This window comes from Colias philodice, chromosome 15 (assembly GCF_061535455.1).
Source record: "Colias philodice isolate Cphi_HAF_F1 chromosome 15, ilColPhil1 Martin Lab GWU primary, whole genome shotgun sequence".
In the NCBI taxonomy this organism is placed as follows: domain Eukaryota; kingdom Metazoa; phylum Arthropoda; class Insecta; order Lepidoptera; family Pieridae; genus Colias; species Colias philodice.
The window spans coordinates 1-20,192 of record NC_143100.1 but is presented as its reverse complement, the minus strand read 5'-3'; the positions used below and the strand labels follow the sequence as shown (position 1 = coordinate 20,192).

The 20,192-nt window shown below is 37.5% G+C and overlaps 2 protein-coding genes across 2 annotated transcripts; one reads left to right on the top strand and one right to left on the bottom strand.

Annotated features, from left to right (window-relative positions):
* Window positions 1-1,403: 1,403 nt before the first annotated feature.
* On the top strand, window positions 1,404-10,431 carry Hip14 (palmitoyltransferase Hip14). The gene is made up of 7 exons (XM_089704430.1): window positions 1,404-1,772; window positions 2,878-3,313; window positions 3,404-3,565; window positions 3,660-3,860; window positions 3,938-4,099; window positions 9,623-10,000; window positions 10,092-10,431. Exons 1-7 carry the CDS (start codon window positions 1,522-1,524, stop codon window positions 10,314-10,316), a joined length of 1,815 nt encoding a protein of 604 aa, XP_089560556.1. The 5' UTR covers window positions 1,404-1,521; the 3' UTR covers window positions 10,317-10,431.
* A 4,998-nt stretch (window positions 10,432-15,429) lies between these two features.
* LOC149481979 (uncharacterized) lies at window positions 15,430-16,960 on the bottom strand. Its single transcript, XM_089704426.1, has 2 exons — window positions 16,731-16,960; window positions 15,430-16,636 (listed from the first exon to the last, which is right to left on the bottom strand). The coding sequence occupies exon 2, from the start codon at window positions 16,561-16,563 to the stop codon at window positions 15,430-15,432; it is 1,134 nt and encodes a 377-aa protein (XP_089560552.1). The 5' UTR covers window positions 16,564-16,636; window positions 16,731-16,960.
* Window positions 16,961-20,192: the final 3,232 nt, after the last annotated feature.

Here is a 20,192-nt window from a genome sequence, read left to right as displayed (position 1 = left end):
TATTAAAAAAAAATTATGAGGCGTGCACTTTTGGATTTTCCAAATTATTTATACCTACATAGATAGAGTGATTCAAGAGGAAGGTTTTAGTCTTAGATTACAAAACAAAATTTAGTATATAATTTGTACATATATGATATAATTTATTAGGTTTTAGACACAGTGGGCGAAGCCGCGGGCGGAGAGCAATACAATATATTTTAATGAAATAAAACTGTTAAAATGATTAATTATTCGTTGTTAAAAAAGCCTTAGATCATTTAAGTAAAAAGCACATCAAAAAGTAAGTCAAAAAAATTTCGGCAGTTTTTGTACAATACGACCAACGTAACTTGGCGAGCCTGAACATAGCCTATGCGAACTTTCGCACATATACACTCGTAAAAAAAAGTGTTAAACTCAAACATAAACTCAAACATTTATTTATTCAATTAGACTTCTTATAGAAGCACTTTTGAAACGTCATTAGTCATTATACTCTGTCCATTATATTATTTGCTTTTTGACAGCTTCACGCCTATGTTTAATTGTATTGTCTATGTTAAAATGTCATACAAATAATTATCGTACTTCATGGACCGGCCCCGCCCACTTAGTGATGTCTACACAGAATTATTCAATTATGGGTCGATAGATTAAAATAATCGATAGAAATACTCTGTAAAATATATCCGATACAGAAAAACTCTTCTATTATGTTATATAATTTAAACGTAAAGACAACCAAATTGTAAGATAGAAACCAATAAATAATAAAATATTAGTTTAGTTTAGTTTTAACATACAATGCATAGATATGTGGTCTTATTATTACATATCTTATTAGTACGTTTACGTTGTAATTATTATTTACGTACCTGATTCGATTTATGATAATATTTTGAATTTATAATTGAAATGGTATCACAATCGATAATCTTTTGAACATCACTTCTGGTATCACCCGTCGAGCTGTCAAAAAGCAATTCTTATAGTGGACAGACTATACATATTTTAAAAACCACCGATTCGGAGTTATGCATTCATTTTTTTTAAACTGAAATTCGAATAAAAATTTTCATATACAGAGACCAAGTACAAATAAAATAAATATCAAAACGCTGTGAGACATAAAGCTATAACAATAATCTAATGAATTCAGGATTCACTCACCTTTCTATAGTAGCAGGTTTTTATCACAATCACACACAATATTATTGACACTTTAATAGTACTTTTTATTATTTAATCACTTTCGCATATTTTGCTTTGGTGCACAGAACAGTACCTAAGCTTTGGTGGCATCTTTGTTCGCGAATAATACAAAAAATTGTAAATGTAATGTTTGAATTTTTTATCTTTTCATATAACTTTATTATCTTTGAAACGGTCAATGTCAGAATTTATTTGACATTTAGGTTTTATTGCCATTGGAAAAAAAAATTATCAATAACTTATTATATTTTGCAGTTTATGTACAGTATTTTAAATCATTATGAGTTGTGATAATGAGTAGACAAAGTTATAAGTAATCGTGAGGAAATGTATGAAGGTACTTGTGGTGCGGCTACGACCGTACAATGTGGGACGGCACAGCACGAATGCGATGGACCTTTGTCACGCGAGCCTCCACCGGCACCTCTGGAGCGAGATTACAGTGGTTTTGATATTGTTAAGGCAACTCAGTATGGAGCTTACAATAGGGTCAAGGAGCTGGTGGAGGCTGGCTGGGATGTTAATCAGCCTGACCATGAAACAGTCACTCTACTGCACTGGGCAGCTATCAACAACAGGTGCACAATATAGGATAGTAATATCCACAATATTACAAACTCCAACTCTCAAACTGAAAATCCCATGAGAACTATGTGGGTTTTCCTTTGACTATGCGGGTGAAGCTGCGGGCTAAAAGCTAGTTACATTAAATATATTAAATTAATCAAATTTCATTATGCTTAAAGCTTCACGCGTCCTACGTACATTATTTGCTCGTAACTAAATCAGTATTTTATAGTAGGACGCGTGAGAGGTTAATAGTTAGTAAAAAAAAAAACTTGTGTTAGTTTCAGTTTTATGTATCCCTTAGTCACATAAAATAGAATAGACTAAAAAAACTTATATCAAATCCATTTTATTTCTAATCCAAACATTACAGTCTAGATGGGTAAGTTTTACTAGTCTAATTTTAAAATGATTTGTGCCCAGTACTTGAAGAAGGATCACAAGATTTTCTACCTTTTAATTTTAAAGGCATTTTTTTAACTTTAAAATATATTTTACTTTTAAAATATGGATAACATAAGAGTTTTGTAAGTAATCATTACATAGTATAAAGCAAAATTGTTGTCCTAATGTCTGTATGTATTATATGATTAGATCTTAAAAAATACAAAACAAAGTTTTATGCTATATAGAGTGACCAGGAAGAAGGTTTAAGTACATAATATAAGTAAAATATACTAGCGGTCCGCCCCGGCTTATTATAAAGATAAATTCTATGTAAAGTTTTCCACTAAAATCCATAGTAGTTTATGGTGTATATTACGTTGCTCGTCCTGATTAAAGTATGTATTTGGGAATGCTAATGAACAACTTTTATTTATGATAGACCCCATCATGATTTGTTATATTTTGATTATGGTATATAATGAATGACACAATTATCACAATGTCTCATTATTATTACAACTTTGTAATAAACTATAAGTTACAATAAGTATTTTTGTGCAAAAGTTACAAATATATTACCTTGTGTTGTATGCTAGTCAATTTCTTGAAGTGCAAATCTGTGGCCATTTAGGTCTCACTTATGCAACAACTAAGTTTTGCAATTTTTTTAACTTTATTTTATCACAAATCTAATAATAATAATCGATGTTTATTTCGCAACAATTTTAGGCGTGAAATCATCGAGTATCTGCTGTCAAAGAACGCTAAGGTGGACGCCATAGGGGGCGAGCTGCAGTCGACGCCGCTGCACTGGGCCACGCGGCAGGGGCACCTGGAGGCCACGGTGCTGCTCGTGCGCGCCGGCGCCGACCCGGCGCTGCGCGACGCCGAGGGCTGCGCCTGCCTGCACCTGGCGGCGCAGTTCGGGCACACGGCCGTGGTGGCGTACCTCGTGGCGCGCGGCGTGCCGCCCGACGCGCCCGACGCGGGCGGCATGACGCCGCTCATGTGGGCCGCGTGGAAGGTCACGGCCGTGGACCCCACGCGCCTGCTGCTGTCGCTGGGCGCCTCCACGAGCCCGCAGGACCGCTCGCACGGCAACACGGCGCTGCACTGGGCGATCCTCGCCCGGAACTCTACTGCCATCTGTACTCTGATTCTTTACGTGAGAGCCTCTTCTACGAATTGACACGAATATTCTAATTAGTAGTGTTCGTCTGTGGCTTTACCGGTGATTTTCTTTTTCTAATTACAGGGTAATGCGAGCTTAGATGTCCCGAATCATCGCGGTGTCACTCCTTTGACAATGTTACAGAACAATCCTAACGCGGTGTGGATCGGTAGCAAAGTCGCGGAGAAAGTTAAAGAGTTATCTACCTCGAGAAGTAACTGCTTTCGTAGAATAACATATGATAGAGTGAGTATTTCGATCGGATCGGCGACTCATCGAATCTAAACGTGATCAGAAGGAATTATTAAAATTTTTCATCGATATCAATTTTTTCTTACAGAAATTTAGATGGTGGTGCGTAGTCATCATACCTTTCCTCGCATTTTATATAACCGGAATGGTGGTCGAACTGGACGCGCCGCAGCTCCTGAAACTTCTGATATTGATCTGTTTCTACGCCCTGTTACACTTCGTGTCGAACTTGTTGTTCGACGACGAGCTGAAGAACATATTTCCCCTCAGTATCTACTTGGCGACTAAGGTAGGTAGCGCGCGCCGCGCCGAGGGGCGAGGGGGGAGGGCCCGCTCGGGCGGCGCGCTGACCGGCCGTGTGTGCAGGCGTGGTTCTACGTCACGTGGCTGGTGGTGATCGCGCCGGCCGTGGGCGCGGGCGCCACGCTGGCCTTCCTGCTGAGCTCGCTGCTGCTGTGGCACACGTTCCTGCGCTCGTGGCGCGCCGACCCCGGCGTCATCTCCGCCACGCGCCAAGAGAAGATGCAGGTCAGCCTGTCGTATCGATTTACGTACCGGATATCGATTTATTTTTAGCTTTTGATGCTTTTCGCTTTTCGCCTGCGGTTTAAAGTTTTAATATTGCAACTAGCTTTTCGCCCGCAGCTTTGTCCTCGTATTCGATAGAAAACCCGCATAGTTCCCGTTCCCGTGGGATTTTCAGGATAAAAACTATCCTATGTGTTACCCTCCTATCCAAGTTACCCTCTATGTGTGTGCCAAAATTCAAGAAAATCGGTTCAGTAGTTTTTGCTCGAACGAGTAAAATAGAAAACAACGAATATACAAACTTTCGCATTTGTAATATTAGTTGAATTTAACAAGCTTTAATAAAATTAAATGTATGTTTGTCCTATTAAGGACGCTATTACGATTTTTTACAAAAAACGCTATTTTACGGTACCATTTTATTTTATATTATTAATTTCTTTGAAATTACACGTGAGATCATAGTAATATCTTAATTTAAATATAATATATTCAGTTCTACGATCATCTTATAAAAATTGTACGACGTCATACAAAATTGTCGCTGAAATACGATTTTCAATTTAAAGATGTAAAATTTTCGTCGGCGCCATCTTGGATTTTAGTTTTGACCTCGGATGGGGATTTTCCGAGCATTTGGGCGCTTGTGCACTACAAGGAATTTTACTGTCCGGCATTCCGATTTTTTACGGTCCGGTATAGCACGCCATTAATCTAAATGCTAGCTTGTCCACTATACGTAATTTTACTGTCCGACATTTCACTTTTCCCTATTCCGGATGGTTTTTTGTGTCTACGAGACGCTGTACATATAATTGTTTTCGAATGCCCACTTGCTTGGATTTTACTCTTTTTACAGCATATGCCAATTGAAAGCAAGCTCTTGTTTTACTTCCTTTTAGCTGGCAATGTGATTTGAAAAGTCGGTATTGTTATTTTTATATACATTGACCTATAATAATTATTATCTAAGTAAGTGTTGGTAAGTTAAAGTTCAAGTGGGAATAGCTTTAGCTCCTCGTCACCGATTAAAATAAATAAGTGAAACACACATTTTAAATCTCTTACGGAACTTTACTTTTTATAGAATAATATATCTTACGAAGTAATATATAATATATTTTCATCTTCTATATTTTTTACTCGTTTCTTGTAAAATGCAAAAAAAATATGATAGCATTCTACCGCCAAACTTCCTTGAACTGTACCGCACTGATCCGAGTTAAGACGGACAGGTGCACAAGCCAATTCATCGGATTTTTCATGCCAAACCGGACCGTAAAAAATCGGAATGCCGGACAGTAAAATTCCTTGTAGTGCACAAGCGCCCTTAGTATATAATTTTCACATTCGTTTTAAACTGTGCGTACACAAACGTAGGCATAATAAATTAATCACCACTGGTATCAGATTGAAACAGCGGAACTCAGCAGGCTGGTGACGTATGGGAGGGAACATTATTGACAGTCCCATGCGAGTTGTGTTAGGGCGTTTGTCCACTACAAGGAATTTTACGGTCCGGCATTCCGATTTTTTACGGTCCGGTATGGCACGCCATTAATCTATATACTAGCTTGTGCACTATACGTAATTTTACTGTCCGACATTTTACTTTTCCCTATTCCGGATGGTTTTTTGTGTCTACGAGTCGCTGTAGGTATAATTGTTTTCGAATGCCCACTTGCTTGGATTTTACTGTTATTACTGCATATGCCAATTGAAAGCAAGCTCTTGTTTTACTTTCTTTTAGTTGGCAATGAGATTTGAGAAGTCGGTATTGTTATTTTATATACATTGACCAAGCATTGACCTATAATTATTATCTAAGTAAGTGTTGGTAAGTTAAAGTTCAAGTGGGAATAGCTTTAGCTCCTCGTCACCGATTAAAATAAATAAGTGAAACACGCATTTTAAATCTCTTACGGAACTTTACTTTTTATTATAACGAAATAATATAATATTTCACCTTCTATATTTTTTACTCGTTTCTTGTAAAATGCAAAAACAATCATTTATGATAGCATTATACCGCCAAACTTCCTTGAACTGTACCGCACTGATCCGAGTAAAGACGGACAGGTGCACAAGCAATTCATCGGTTTTTTCATGCCACACCGGACCGTAAAAAATCGGAATGCCGGACAGTAAAATTCCTTGTAGTGCACAAGCGCCCTTTCCCGGGGATTTTCCGGATGTTTTCAAGACATTTCCGGACATTTCCCTGGCATTTTTAGGTCATTTTCCAGGCATTTTCACGCATTTTCCGGACATTTTCACGCATTTTCCGGATATTTTCCAGGCATTTTCCAGGGATTTTCCACAGTTTTTCCGGAAATTTCCACGCATTTTCCGGATATTTTCCAGACTTTTCCGAGAATTTCCCAGGCATTTCACGGTTATTTTCCGGGAATTTCCCAGGCATTGTCCGGGGATTTTCCGAGCATTTCCCGGGGATTTTCCGGATGTTTTCCAGACATTTTCCGGACATTTCCCTGGCATTTTTTCCAGGGTGTAATCGTTAAGTGTGCACAGGCGATTTTTCCGTAAGTATTACAGATAATAAAAAACTTTAAACTGATATCGAAAGTACTTAACCTAATGAGTAAAATGGCCATAATAAATTTTTAAAAATAAATCGAGAAATATCAAAAAAATTATCTTTAAACCCTCCCATACATTAAGTATGAAATATGAATATCCCATATACATTTAATATGAAAGATTTTAGCTTTCTATTTCTTTTTTTTGTTTTCTGCTTTAATTACTTCGCAAATTTGAAGTGACATTTTACACGTTTTTCCGGACATTTTCACGCATTTTCCGGATATTTTCCGGGAATTTTCCGGACATTTTCCGGGCATTTCCCAGGCATTTTCCAGGGATTTTCCAGGCATTTCCACGCATTTTTCGGACATTTTCACGCATTTTCCGGGTATTTTCCAGATATACAGGGTGTAATCGTTAAGTGTGCACAGGCGATTTTTCCGTAAGTATTACAGATAACAAAAAACTTTAAACTGATATCGAAAGTACTTAACCTAATGAGTAAAATGGCCATAATAAATTTTTAAAAATAAATCGAGAAATATCAAAAAAATTATCTTTAAACCCTCCCATACATTAAGTATGAAATATGAATATCCCACAGACATAGATAGACTACGCAAGTACCGCGATCTGTATGAAAACCAAGCGTGTCATATTTTTTGTACTGACCTTGACGCGTTATGACGTCACGAGCGCTTTTTAGTGATGGTAATTTCATTTTACGCTAAATCGATTAGGACGCCACTCGCGCGGCGATTCTAGTATCGTCCTATCCCATCGAAGTAAATCGAAAGAAATCAGATCAAACTAGATCTATGTCTAAGAGGTAATTAAATAAATGAATCGTAATCGATTACTAAATCGATTCAAGATAGAAAAATGATAATTACCATAGACAGAGGAATGATAAAATAAATTTATAAACCTTTTAATATCCTAACAAGTAAACTAATGTGTTTTAGCTTTTTCTTACATATGCCCATTGAGTTACCGTGTACTACGTACTAGAGAGGCCATCGAAAGAAAGTAATGAAACTGTCAATCAATCAATCTTTATGTCCCGTTGCATCAATCCATTTTTCTTTTATGTTCGGGTTACTTGGAAAACTGAAAAAACAAACATAGTCTAAGCAATAAGGAGTTTTGACAAAAAAATCTATGCCTTTTTTTCTGAAAAATTGCTCCTTCAAATTATCATTTTTCTGTTCGATTATAAAATCGATTAGAATCGAGAACTGTTGCATCAAATGAACATCACTAACCACAAAATTGGACAGAAAAATGAGAACAGAAAAATGAGAAGACGCTATTCATTGCTTGTTATCATACGACTCGATCTTTACCGTGCCAAGTAAAAGCCGCAATCTATTCCGAATCATTTCGTATGATTTGGTATCCGTGTTTGTCACGATCGTTTTCCACAGATATTCTTTATTTGATTTTAAAATAAATAGTGCATATTCTGATTAGAAAATTACTTACCGGTGGAAGGAAACATCTCTGCTAACTCGGCCACTCACAGCTGTGGAGTTTCTACAGTTTATAACGGCGTAATTCGGCATTTTACTTTATTCAGCTTCACGTCTTTCCTTGGCGAACTGCAAGCGCGGACTGAGTGTAGGCCAGCGTCAAGTAAGTTTCATAATCTTAGTTTGGACACGGGAAGTACATACACTCGCTTAGTCTATCTTGATACATGTCTGTGGAATATCCCATATACATTTAATATGAAAGATTTTAGCTTTCTTTTTCTTTTTTGGTTTTCTGCTTTAATTACTTCGCAAATTTGAAGTGGCATTTTCTACGCTCTTTCCGGACATTTTCACGCATTTTCGGATATTTACCGCGGATTTTACGAGCATTTTCCGGGCATTTTCCCACGCTATTCTCGGACATTTCCCTGGCATTTTCCGGTTATTTTCCGGGATATTCCCAGGCATTTTCCGGGGATTTTCCGAGCATTTCCCGGGGATTTTCCGGATGTTTCCAGACATTTTCCGGACATTTCCCTGGCATTTTCCGGAGATTTTCCAGGCATTTTCCGGACATTTCCCTGGCATTTTCCGGATATTTTCCAGGCATTTTCCACGCTCCTCCCGGACATTTTCACGCATTTTCTGGATATTTTCCGGACATTTTCACGCATTTTCCGGATATTTTCCAGGGATTTCCGGAAATTTCCACGCATTTTGTCCGGAAATGTCCGGAAAATTCCCGGAAAATATCCGGAAAATGCGTGAAAATGTCCGGAAAAACGTGTAAAATGTCACTTCAAATTTGCGAAGTAATTAAAGCAGAAAACAAAAAAAAAGAAATAGAAAGCTAAAATCTTTCATATTAAATGTATATGGGATATTCATATTTCATACTTAATGTATGGGAGGGTTTAAAGATAATTTTTTTGATATTTCTCGATTTATTTTTAAAAATTTATTATGGCCATTTTACTCATTAGGTTAAGTACTTTCGATATCAGTTTAAAGTTTTTTGTTATCTGTAATACTTACGGAAAAATCGCCTGTGCACACTTAACGATTACTACCTGTATATCCCTCAATAATTTATAGGTAAGAAGATAGATTAGGCTTTTAATTTTCTTAAAATTGTACCGTTTTAGACCCCATTTTTTTGCATTTTATGCGATCATTGTGCTGGGAAAATCGTATTTCAGCGACAATTTTGTATGACGTCGTACAATTTTTATAAGATGATCGTAGAACTGAATATATTATCTTTAAATTAAGATATTACTTTGTTCTCACGTGTAATTACTTTGAGTTAAAATGGTACCGAAAAATAGCGTTTTTTGTTAAAAATCGTTAATAGCACCCTTAAGATCTCAGACTATAATATGTGTAGTTTGTATGACGTAATGTAATTAGCGAAAATAATATCATGTTTTATTATGAATAAATGTGTCCGAAATCGTGAACGAAGCGATGGATAATAGCAAGAGGCGGTGTGTCGTGCCGGCAGACTATCATCGAGCTGTCGGAGGGCGGCGGCGGTGGGTTCGAGGCGGCGCGCTTCTGCTCCGCGTGTCTGCTGCGGCGCCCGCTGCGCTCTAAGCACTGCTCCGTGTGCAACCGCTGCGTCGCCAAGTTCGACCACCACTGCCCCTGGGTCGCCAACTGCATCGGCGCCGAGAACCACCGCCACTTCGTGGGCTTCCTGCTGTGCCTGATGGCCATGTGCGGCTGGATGCTGTGGGGCGGCGTGCGCTACTACGGCACGGCGTGCGGCGCCGACGCGCTGCGCTGGCCCGCCTGCAACGCTTGGCTCGCCTGGGTGCTGCTCAACGCGCTCTTCCACCTCTTCTGGGTCTCCGTACTCTCCTGCTGCCAGCTCTACCTGGTGAGTGGCGTGCGGACGATTCGACGAATGGTCGTTTTAAAAGATATTTAAAAGTCTGTGAAACGTCTCACGTGATCTCTCGACGTGTCAGGTGGTGTGTCTCGGCATGACGACGAACGAGCAGCTGAACCGCGGGCGCTACCGGCACTTCCAGGAGCGCGGCGGGCGCTCGCCCTTCTCGCGCGGGCCGCTCAACAACCTGGCCGACTTCCTGCAGCTGCCGCTGTGCGGGCTGGCGGCGCCGCGCCGGCGCGACTGGGCCTCGGCCGGGCTGGACGGGCGGGCCGGGCTGGCCGGGCCGCACGACTACGTGTGAGCGTTGCGACTGGGCCGCGGCCGGGCTGGCCGGGCCGCACGACTACGTGTGAGCGCTGCGACTGGGCCGCGGCCGGGCTGGCCGGGCCGCACGACTACGTGTGAGCGCTGCGGCATCGACCCCTCGCTATCTGATTTTTCATTCCGCATCGTTTCCGCACGGCGAGGCGCGAAGCGGCCGCGCCGGGAGCGTGTCGCTTCGAGTGTGTCGCGTGTGTTTCCAAGTGAAAATGTAAATAGTTTGTATTTTATTTTATTTTATCGATTAGCACGATAGTTGTGACCCGCGAACGAGCTCAGGTTCCGCGTGAACCGCGTTCGCTTCGGAAGCGCACGATATTAATTTACGCTTTCCAAATTATTAACTTATACATAGTCGCGATGGTTTTTGAGTCGCATGTCGCATCCGAAGCGGTCGTTTCCTCTATTGAATGTACTCGACGAAACGATGACTAATATCTATGTTAATTTTACCGTTTTAAGGATAATTATTGAGTCCACGATCTATAATATTTGTAAACGCAACAATACTAGTAGTGCCATACACTTTTTTTATCGCTTACGTACCGTAGATGATGGACTTAATATTTAAGAAAGTCGATTATATAAAAATGAATACTGTTTTTAAATTTAAAGTAAAACGTCTCAAGGGGCGAGACATTTAATCAGTTGTAATGAGACAGAGTACATTTTTTCGTCGTTCAGAGTAGAATATTTATATTCAATTTAATTGTAAATACCTTATGTAATCGTTTGTGACCGCTACTTAGCTTCATAATCACGGACGGAATGTTGTATTAACGGGTTACGACAGTGTGCCAGCCTCACTTACAGTATAAACTGACAAGCCGTACAAATGTGCTGGTTATTTAATAAATGTGTATCGTCAACATGAGTGACGAACGGCCTCAGGAATGCCCAAATACGTTGTCGTACCTACTGCGGAAAATGTTGAGTGGTTATTTATGTGAAAGGTTTTTGTATAGAATCAAGTATTATTGTTAAATAAGATGAAACCAAAATGCATTTTAATTAATAAATTATCTACGATATTCAGATCTTGTTTTTTATTTATTTTTCTCATCGGAGTGGAACCATCTTCCGAATAATAGTCGCCTACGTCAATTTTTAAACCATTTACCTTACCAGAAACATAACAATACCATCAACCATACTTTTGCAGAACGATAACTCTTTCAGAAACGTAACTATGACAGAATAGAACCTTTCCATAGAAACCTAACTTTTACAGATACCTAACCTTACCTTACATACAGGTTAGGTTAGGTAAGGTTACTGGACGGTGGAACGGGGACAAAATCCATCGTCCGGTGCGTCCGGTGCCCCCCCAGGAAGGAGGAACTGGCGAACTCTCGCCAGATCTTAGTCGCGTTGGGCCTAAAAAAGATGGGCTGCCGCTGACGGAGTTGCGGACGCGGTGCCACCAGATACCCGCAGCCCTGCCAATATAGCGTCTTGACGGAACACAGTGGAGTTTACTAGGTCACTACAGTCTGCGAAGTGAGTCCGACATAAGCAGCTCTCTAGCAGCATCTTAGGCGTATACCCTATATAAGGTATTTTCCCAAGTTTTGGGCGACACAAAACACAATTGAGTTTCTCTGTAAATAAAGTTTTTATTGTAATTAGTTTACATAGTTCACATTTAGTATTCATTAGTTCAATTTCACATTTAGTATTAACACAAGATCGTACCTGTAAATAAAGAAACAACATTTAATGTTTATAATTGTGTCGTTTCTTAATTAAATCACAATAAAGGATCAATAGTAATTTTATCCACAATGACGAGCGCTTTTTGTGAGATCCATAGATTACCTTCAAGTTTTCTTTACCACAGATTAGACTCAAACATAGAATTATAAACTGTTTTGATGTTTCGGTCAGATTGCGCGGGAATTCAAATTAATGAAAAATATATTTTTCATTACATCTCCCTCCCAAAGAGAAAAATAATGAGCTCAACACTCTTCAAGTGCAGTCAGGGGCTGGCGTTAGTTTCGAGATGTGGAAAAAATTTGATTCTGACTTCCTATGATCCGTGTTTATCCTGTAAATTGACTTTGATATTTTTTCTAAAATTTTGTAGGGCCCAAGTTTTAATACATCAAGCTTCTTCCTATTAAGTCTGTTTCCATTCTCCACAAAAACGGTATCACCAATTTTGAAGTCTATATGTCTGCGATTTTTATCATAAATTGTCTTGTTGTAATCATGTGATCTGATTGTATTTTCAAGAGCTTTTTCCCTGGCCTGGAACAAATTGTATTCTGTCTTCTTTTGCTTCAGCTCATTTGGTAAAATTGTCACATCTGTGCCATAGAGTAGGTATTTTGGAGCATACCCTGTAACAGTGTGTTCTGTTTCGTTGTAATTTTTTACACAGTTGTGGGCTATAGTTGACCAAGCTATTTTTGTTTCACGTTCATTTATCCGGCACCTGATTCTATTGACTAGCGTTTGGTTTAGTCTTTCATTTATGCCATTTGAGAAAGGAGAGTTCACTGCAGTAAAAATTAATGAAATATTCTTTTCATCCAAAAAATTTTTGAACTCCTTTGAATTGATACCTGGGTACTGGTCTGAGAGTATCAATTCAATCTCATCTGTTTCTGCACAGTTGCTTATCAGTTTGATGAAATCATTTGCATTTTGAGTGCTTGATGTTAAAATATATGCATACCTAGTAAAGTGGTCTGATAGCAGGTGTAAGTATCTCTTTGTTGATCTAGAACCTCCAAAACCCCCAATGGTATCAATAGAGCATATCTGAAAAGGTTTTGTAGCAGGACCCAAGTGGGACATCAATCCATATTTATTTTGTCCTCTTGATTTATTTTTTAAACATACTATACAATTTTCACAGATACTTTTTATATTTTTTGACATGTTTTCTGCTGTATACACTGAGCTAATCATTCTTTGCATCTGTTTAATTCCTATGTGACCAAGATCTGTATGGACATTTTTCATAAATTCTAAGCTGAATTTCTCCGATATAATTATTTTCTCTTTTTTGTTTACTTTCTTGTAGTAAACATTGTTCCTTATTTGTAACTTATCTTTTCTGCACTGTATATATTTATTTTTTATTTGATCTTTTAAGATGTCTTCTAGTGTTATTGTGTTAACTATTTTTAACTGTTCATCTTGGTTTTCATTTGCTTCCAACACAGGATTCCTACTGAGGCAGTCCGCTTCCAAATTATCTTTTCCTGGAGCATATTTTATATTAAAATCATACTGTGATAGGTAGTATGTCAAGTCGCCTAATTCTTCATCTGTTCTCGCTTTCAAATTCATATGTTCTAGTGGTTTATGGTCTGAATAAACTGTAAATGATTTTCCTATCAGCCAGTACTGCCAGTATCGCACTGCTTCTTTGATAGCCAAGCACTCTAAATATATCGCTTTTTTTTTCTTTTGGGCTCCATTAAGTTTCTTAGAAAAATAAGCTACTGGTTTTTCTTTTCCATCTAACTGCGTCTGTTTCAAAATAGCTCCAACACCTTGAATAGAAGCATCTGTGTAAATATTAATCGGTAAATCTTTATCAAAAATTTCTAGCACTGGTTGAGAGCATAGGAGACTTTTTATTTTCTCAAATGCTTTCTGACATTCATCAGACCAAATAAATGGTTGATTTTTCCTAAGTAAATTATGCAACGGATCTAATATTATCGCACTTCCTGGTATATATTCATTATAAAAATTGATTTTTCCTAGAAACTGTCTTACATTTTTCTGAGTTTTAGGAGTAGGGAAATTCCTTATCGAAATCAGATTATCTTTCACTGGTTTAATAGAATTATTTTGAATTATATGACCTAGGTATTTTACAGAGTTTGATGCAAATGTACACTTTTTAAATTTTAATCTGAATCCTTCTGTTTTTATGGCTTCAAACAGCTGTGTTAGGTGATGGATATGTTCGTCAAAAGATTTTGAAAATATCAAAATGTCATCTATGTAATTTACAGCAAAATCTGTGAGTCTGTATTTTCTTAGTATGTTACTTAATATCCTTTGGAAAATTGCTGGTGCAGTTTTTAGACCAAACGGGAGACAAGTCCACTGGAAGTGTCCTTCTTGTGTTACAAATCCTGTCTTCTTCCTGTCTTCTATTCTCAAAGGGATAGACCAGAATGCAGAGTTTATGTCAAGTGTTGAATAAAAATTGCAATTTCTTGTCTTAGTTATTAAATCTTCTATTAGCGGAAATGGTTGGGCTTCTGGTACTACAATCTTGTTTAAATCTCTGAAGTCTATACATAGCCTTGATTTTTTATTTTCTTCTTTTTTAAATGCCAATGTGACAGGTGCAGCAAATGGGCTGTAGGATTCTTCTATAAGTGTATTATCCAATAATTTACCTATTTGCTCTTCTATTTCTCTTTTGTCTTCGACAGTGCATCTGTAGGGCCTTTTATTGCAATATGTGTCTACTAACAAATCTATTCTGGCTTCATAGCCGTTAACAGTTCCAACATCATATTTATTCTTTGCAAAAACTGTGTTATATTTATTAATCAATTTATTTATTTCCGCTTTCTGATATTCATTTAAATTGTTAGTATTTATTTCAAAATCCTCTTCTTTTACATTTTCATTAAAATTAATCCTATATTCTTTCTTTATATTTTTGTTTTCTATTATTTCATTAGAAGCTTCTTCCACTTTCTTTTGTTTTTTTCTCTTAGTATTTATTTGTATATTTGTATCAATATCTTCTACTTGTTCTTCATTCAAGTTTAGTTTTTGGGTAATTTTTAAGTCCTCATTTTGTATTAACTTGAACTTCTTTATCATGTCTAATCCAATCAAAAAATCATATTTGAAGTTTTGTTCATCTATAATGTATACTTTGACATTTTCTTCTATTTTAAATATTTTAATTTTTAAGTTTGTCAAACCACTTGCCTTTTTGACACCATTAATTGTTACTAAATTTGCTTTGTTCAAACTGTTTCCTTTGCCTTTTAGTTTTAATAATTTTGAATTAATTAGAGAAACATTTGAACCCGAATCATATATTCCATCAATTGCTAATGTATCATTTATTAACAGTTTGACATTTATTAACGGTGTCACTATTAGTTTTTTTGTTCTGTTTCATGTAATTCTGCTTCTATCACTGAGTTATTTATATGTTTTATGTTTTTCTCTTTTGTTTTATCATCTTCTCTTGTTTTAAACCAACAGGCAGATTCGGGGTGATAGCGAATTCCCTTTTTTAACATTTCACAAATTTTACATGGGGTTTTATCTTCGTTTTTATAGTTGCCTTTTAAGTTTCCATATTTTCTATAGTTAGAATAATTCTTTTTGTTTTCCAAATGTTCAAACTTTCTCAGTTCATTGAAAAGATCTATTGTATCTTTCAATGTTTCCCTATCAATCCTGTTAAGTACATGTTCTGGCAAACCAGCCGCAATAAGGTCTATTAGGGTACCTGAATCCATTGTTTTCCTTATCTCGAGTAAAAGTTTTTCCTTTTTCACTGCATAGTCTAGTAAAGATCCTGATTGATACTTGAACGATAAAGCATACTTGCTAGATGTCCAACCTTTATTGGCATAGGTTTGCAAGAAACTTGATTTCCATTTTGACCATTCGGAGTGTATACTTAACTTTATCATCATGGAAGAATACCAATCAATGCATGATTTTTCTAAAAATAGTCGGAAGATTTCAATTTTTTCTTCATCTTTTATTATATCAAACCTTGTACATTCTTTTTCAAATACATTCATCCACTCATATGCACTTGAGTTTCTTCCGTCAAACTTTTCAATAACAAATCTCTCGGCTAACTTTTTTACGCTTTGTTTTTCTTTGTTTTGTTGATCTTCAACTAATTTTTCTAAAATTTTTATTACAGGATCTTCAGAATACTTTTTACTCTCAAAAGATAATTGTTCTTGGGTACTTTCCTCTAGAAATTGGTCCTGGAAAATCATGTTGCCGTCCTCATCAACATATGTTTTCAAAATATCCTCTGTAGTTTTTATCCAAACATTTCTGGTTTGATATCGTTTTTTTAATGTATTTTTCACAGTGGTGAAGCTTTTCGAGGCTAAGATATGTTTATGAAACGATATTGTTTGATATTCTTCAGGGATTAAGTAGACTCTGTCATCTTGCATGGCAATTGAGGTTATGGCAATAAAGTTTGACTTTCCATCTGTTGTTGGTTTTACTTGGAACATAAATTTTAATTTTTCCATCTTCTTACAATAAATGTTGTTTTATAAGGTATTTTCCCAAGTTTTGGGCGACACAAAACACAATTGAGTTTCTCTGTAAATAAAGTTTTTATTGTAATTAGTTTACATAGTTCACATTTAGTATTCATTAGTTCAATTTCACATTTAGTATTAACACAAGATCGTACCTGTAAATAAAGAAACAACATTTAATGTTTATAATTGTGTCGTTTCTTAATTAAATCACAATAAAGGATCAATAGTAATTTTATCCACAATGACGAGCGCTTTTTGTGAGATCCATAGATTACCTTCAAGTTTTCTTTACCACAGATTAGACTCAAACATAGAATTATAAACTGTTTTGATGTTTCGGTCAGATTGCGCGGGAATTCAAATTAATGAAAAATATATTTTTCATTACACCTATAATAGCAATAGCTAGTATGGTCCAGGTTTAGCCCCACTGGCTTATCGGGCTCGGAGTAGAAGGACATTACAATCATCTCCCAGGCTTTGGTTTTGAGGGTGGCCACAACAATGTTGTTACTGCTAAGGCGTGTATGTAGTTCGACATCTGCGCCATTACTGCGCCGCCCCCTTCCCCTTCGCTCTGGTAGATCCTCACTCCATTGTATGCCCTCATACTTATTGCTCCACCAACGTAGGGCTCTTGCAGCAACGCTACGCATGCCTTACGCTTGGTGGCTTCGAGCAGTAGCTCCCTTGTGGCGATTAAACTCCGCTGGAGAAGGATTGGCCAGCAGCATTCGATACTGGAAGGACTCACCTCGAGCAACCGTACCAATACTCAACCGCCGATCTGACCTAGGTTAGGTTAGGTTAGGTTAGGTTTTTTTTTTTTTTTTTTTTTTATAAAGCACCCGCCATCGCAGGGTGTTGTCTGCTTTTTCTCTAGAGTATAGTCTAGAGACATTTATTTTCTTTAATCAAATAATAAACACAATTTTCTTTATTTACAATATGGGCACATAATATTAAAATACAATAAAATTTTAAAATACGAATTTAAACTATACAATAGAATTTTCAAAATAATAATAAAATACAATAATTAAAGATCACATTAAAATTTACAATTCAAAGATTACAATAAAAATAAAACCAATACAAATAAATATACAAATTATCACGGCACAACTATCCTAAACTTAACCCTAACATCACAGCTTATCACAGTTTCTTTTGTTTACCACCCCAACAATGTATTTACAATATTCCAAGAATTCAGTTCTCGTCTCATCCCCCAGGGCCGCGGGCAGATTCTCACCCGTCATCGCGATGCCCAATTTTTGCTCAATAACATATCTATCTCTTGCAAAAATCGGACACTCGAGCAACAGGTGAGGTTAGGTTAGGTTAGGTTAGGTTAGGTTAGGTTAGGTTAGGTTAGGTTAGGTTAGGTTAGGTTAGGTTAGGTTAGGTTAGGTTAGGTTAGGTTAGGTTAGGTTAGGTTAGGTTAGGTTAGGTTAGGTTAGGTTAGGTTAGGTTAGGTTAGGTTAGGTTAGGTTAGGTTAGGTTAGGTTAGGTTAGGTTAGGTTAGGTTAGGTTAGGTTAGGTTAGGTTAGGTTAGGTTAGGTTAGGTTAGGTTAGGTTAGGTTAGGTTAGGTTAGGTTAGGTTAGGTTAGGTTAGGTTAGGTTAGGTTAGGTTAGGTTAGGTTAGGTTAGGTTAGGTTAGGTTAGGTTAGGTTAGGTTAGGTTAGGTTAGGTTAGGTTAGGTTAGGTTAGGTTAGGTTAGGTTAGGTTAGGTTAGGTTAGGTTAGGTTAGGTTAGGTTAGGTTAGGTTAGGTTAGGTTAGGTTAGGTTAGGTTAGGTTAGGTTAGGTTAGGTTAGGTTAGGTTAGGTTAGGTTAGGTTAGGTTAGGTTAGGTTAGGTTAGGTTAGGTTAGGTTAGGTTAGGTTAGGTTAGGTTAGGTTAGGTTAGGTTAGGTTAGGTTAGGTTAGGTTAGGTTAGGTTAGGTTAGGTTAGGTTAGGTTAGGTTAGGTTAGGTTAGGTTAGGTTAGGTTAGGTTAGGTTAGGTTAGGTTAGGTTAGGTTAGGTTAGGTTAGGTTAGGTTAGGTTAGGTTAGGTTAGGTTAGGTTAGGTTAGGTTAGGTTAGGTTAGGTTAGGTTAGGTTAGGTTAGGTTAGGTTAGGTTAGGTTAGGTTAGGTTAGGTTAGGTTAGGTTAGGTTAGGTTAGGTTAGGTTAGGTTAGGTTAGGTTAGGTTAGGTTAGGTTAGGTTAGGTTAGGTTAGGTTAGGTTAGGTTAGGTTAGGTTAGGTTAGGTTAGGTTAGGTTAGGTTAGGTTAGGTTAGGTTAGGTTAGGTTAGGTTAGGTTAGGTTAGGTTAGGTTAGGTTAGGTTAGGTTAGGTTAGGTTAGGTTAGGTTAGGTTAGGTTAGGTTAGGTTAGGTTAGGTTAGGTTAGGTTAGGTTAGGTTAGGTTAGGTTAGGTTAGGTTAGGTTAGGTTAGGTTAGGTTAGGTTAGGTTAGGTTAGGTTAGGTTAGGTTAGGTTAGGTTAGGTTAGGTTAGGTTAGGTTAGGTTAGGTTAGGTTAGGTTAGGTTAGGTTAGGTTAGGTTAGGTTAGGTTAGGTTAGGTTAGGTTAGGTTAGGTTAGGTTAGGTTAGGTTAGGTTAGGTTAGGTTAGGTTAGGTTAGGTTAGGTTAGGTTAGGTTAGGTTAGGTTAGGTTAGGTTAGGTTAGGTTAGGTTAGGTTAGGTTAGGTTAGGTTAGGTTAGGTTAGGTTAGGTTAGGTTAGGTTAGGTTAGGTTAGGTTAGGTTAGGTTAGGTTAGGTTAGGTTAGGTTAGGTTAGGTTAGGTTAGGTTAGGTTAGGTTAGGTTAGGTTAGGTTAGGTTAGGTTAGGTTAGGTTAGGTTAGGTTAGGTTAGGTTAGGTTAGGTTAGGTTAGGTTAGGTTAGGTTAGGTTAGGTTAGGTTAGGTTAGGTTAGGTTAGGTTAGGTTAGGTTAGGTTAGGTTAGGTTAGGTTAGGTTAGGTTAGGTTAGGTTAGGTTAGGTTAGGTTAGGTTAGGTTAGGTTAGGTTAGGTTAGGTTAGGTTAGGTTAGGTTAGAGGTTAGGTTAGGTTAGGTTAGGTTAGGTTAGGTTAGGTTAGGTTAGGTTAGGTTAGGTTAGGTTAGGTTAGGTTAGGTTAGGTTAGGTTAGGTTAGGTTAGGTTAGGTTAGGTTAGGTTAGGTTAGGTTAGGTTAGGTTAGGTTAGGTTAGGTTAGGTTAGGTTAGGTTAGGTTAGGTTAGGTTAGGTTAGGTTAGGTTAGGTTAGGTTAGGTTAGGTTAGGTTAGGTTAGGTTAGGTTAGGTTAGGTTAGGTTAGGTTAGGTTAGGTTAGGTTAGGTTAGGTTAGGTTAGGTTAGGTTAGGTTAGGTTAGGTTAGGTTAGGTTAGGTTAGGTTAGGTTAGGTTAGGTTAGGTTAGGTTAGGTTAGGTTAGGTTAGGTTAGGTTAGGTTAGGTTAGGTTAGGTTAGGTTAGGTTAGGTTAGGTTAGGTTAGGTTAGGTTAGGTTAGGTTAGGTTAGGTTAGGTTAGGTTAGGTTAGGTTAGGTTAGGTTAGGTTAGGTTAGGTTAGGTTAGGTTAGGTTAGGTTAGGTTAGGTTAGGTTAGGTTAGGTTAGGTTAGGTTAGGTTAGGTTAGGTTAGGTTAGGTTA

Excerpts from the sequence above, each read along its gene's own strand:
- LOC149481979 (XM_089704426.1), bottom strand. The coding sequence starts at position 16,563 with ATGGAAAAATTAAAATTTATGTTCCAAGTAAAACCAACAACAGATGGA.
- Hip14 (XM_089704430.1), top strand. The coding sequence starts at position 1,522 with ATGTATGAAGGTACTTGTGGTGCGGCTACGACCGTACAATGTGGGACG. Across the intron at positions 3,566-3,659 it reads GTAGAATAACATATGATAGA|AAATTTAGATGGTGGTGCGT; the intron begins GTGAGTATTTCG and ends TTTTTCTTACAG. Across the intron at positions 10,001-10,091 it reads CCTGCTGCCAGCTCTACCTG|GTGGTGTGTCTCGGCATGAC; the intron begins GTGAGTGGCGTG and ends TCGACGTGTCAG.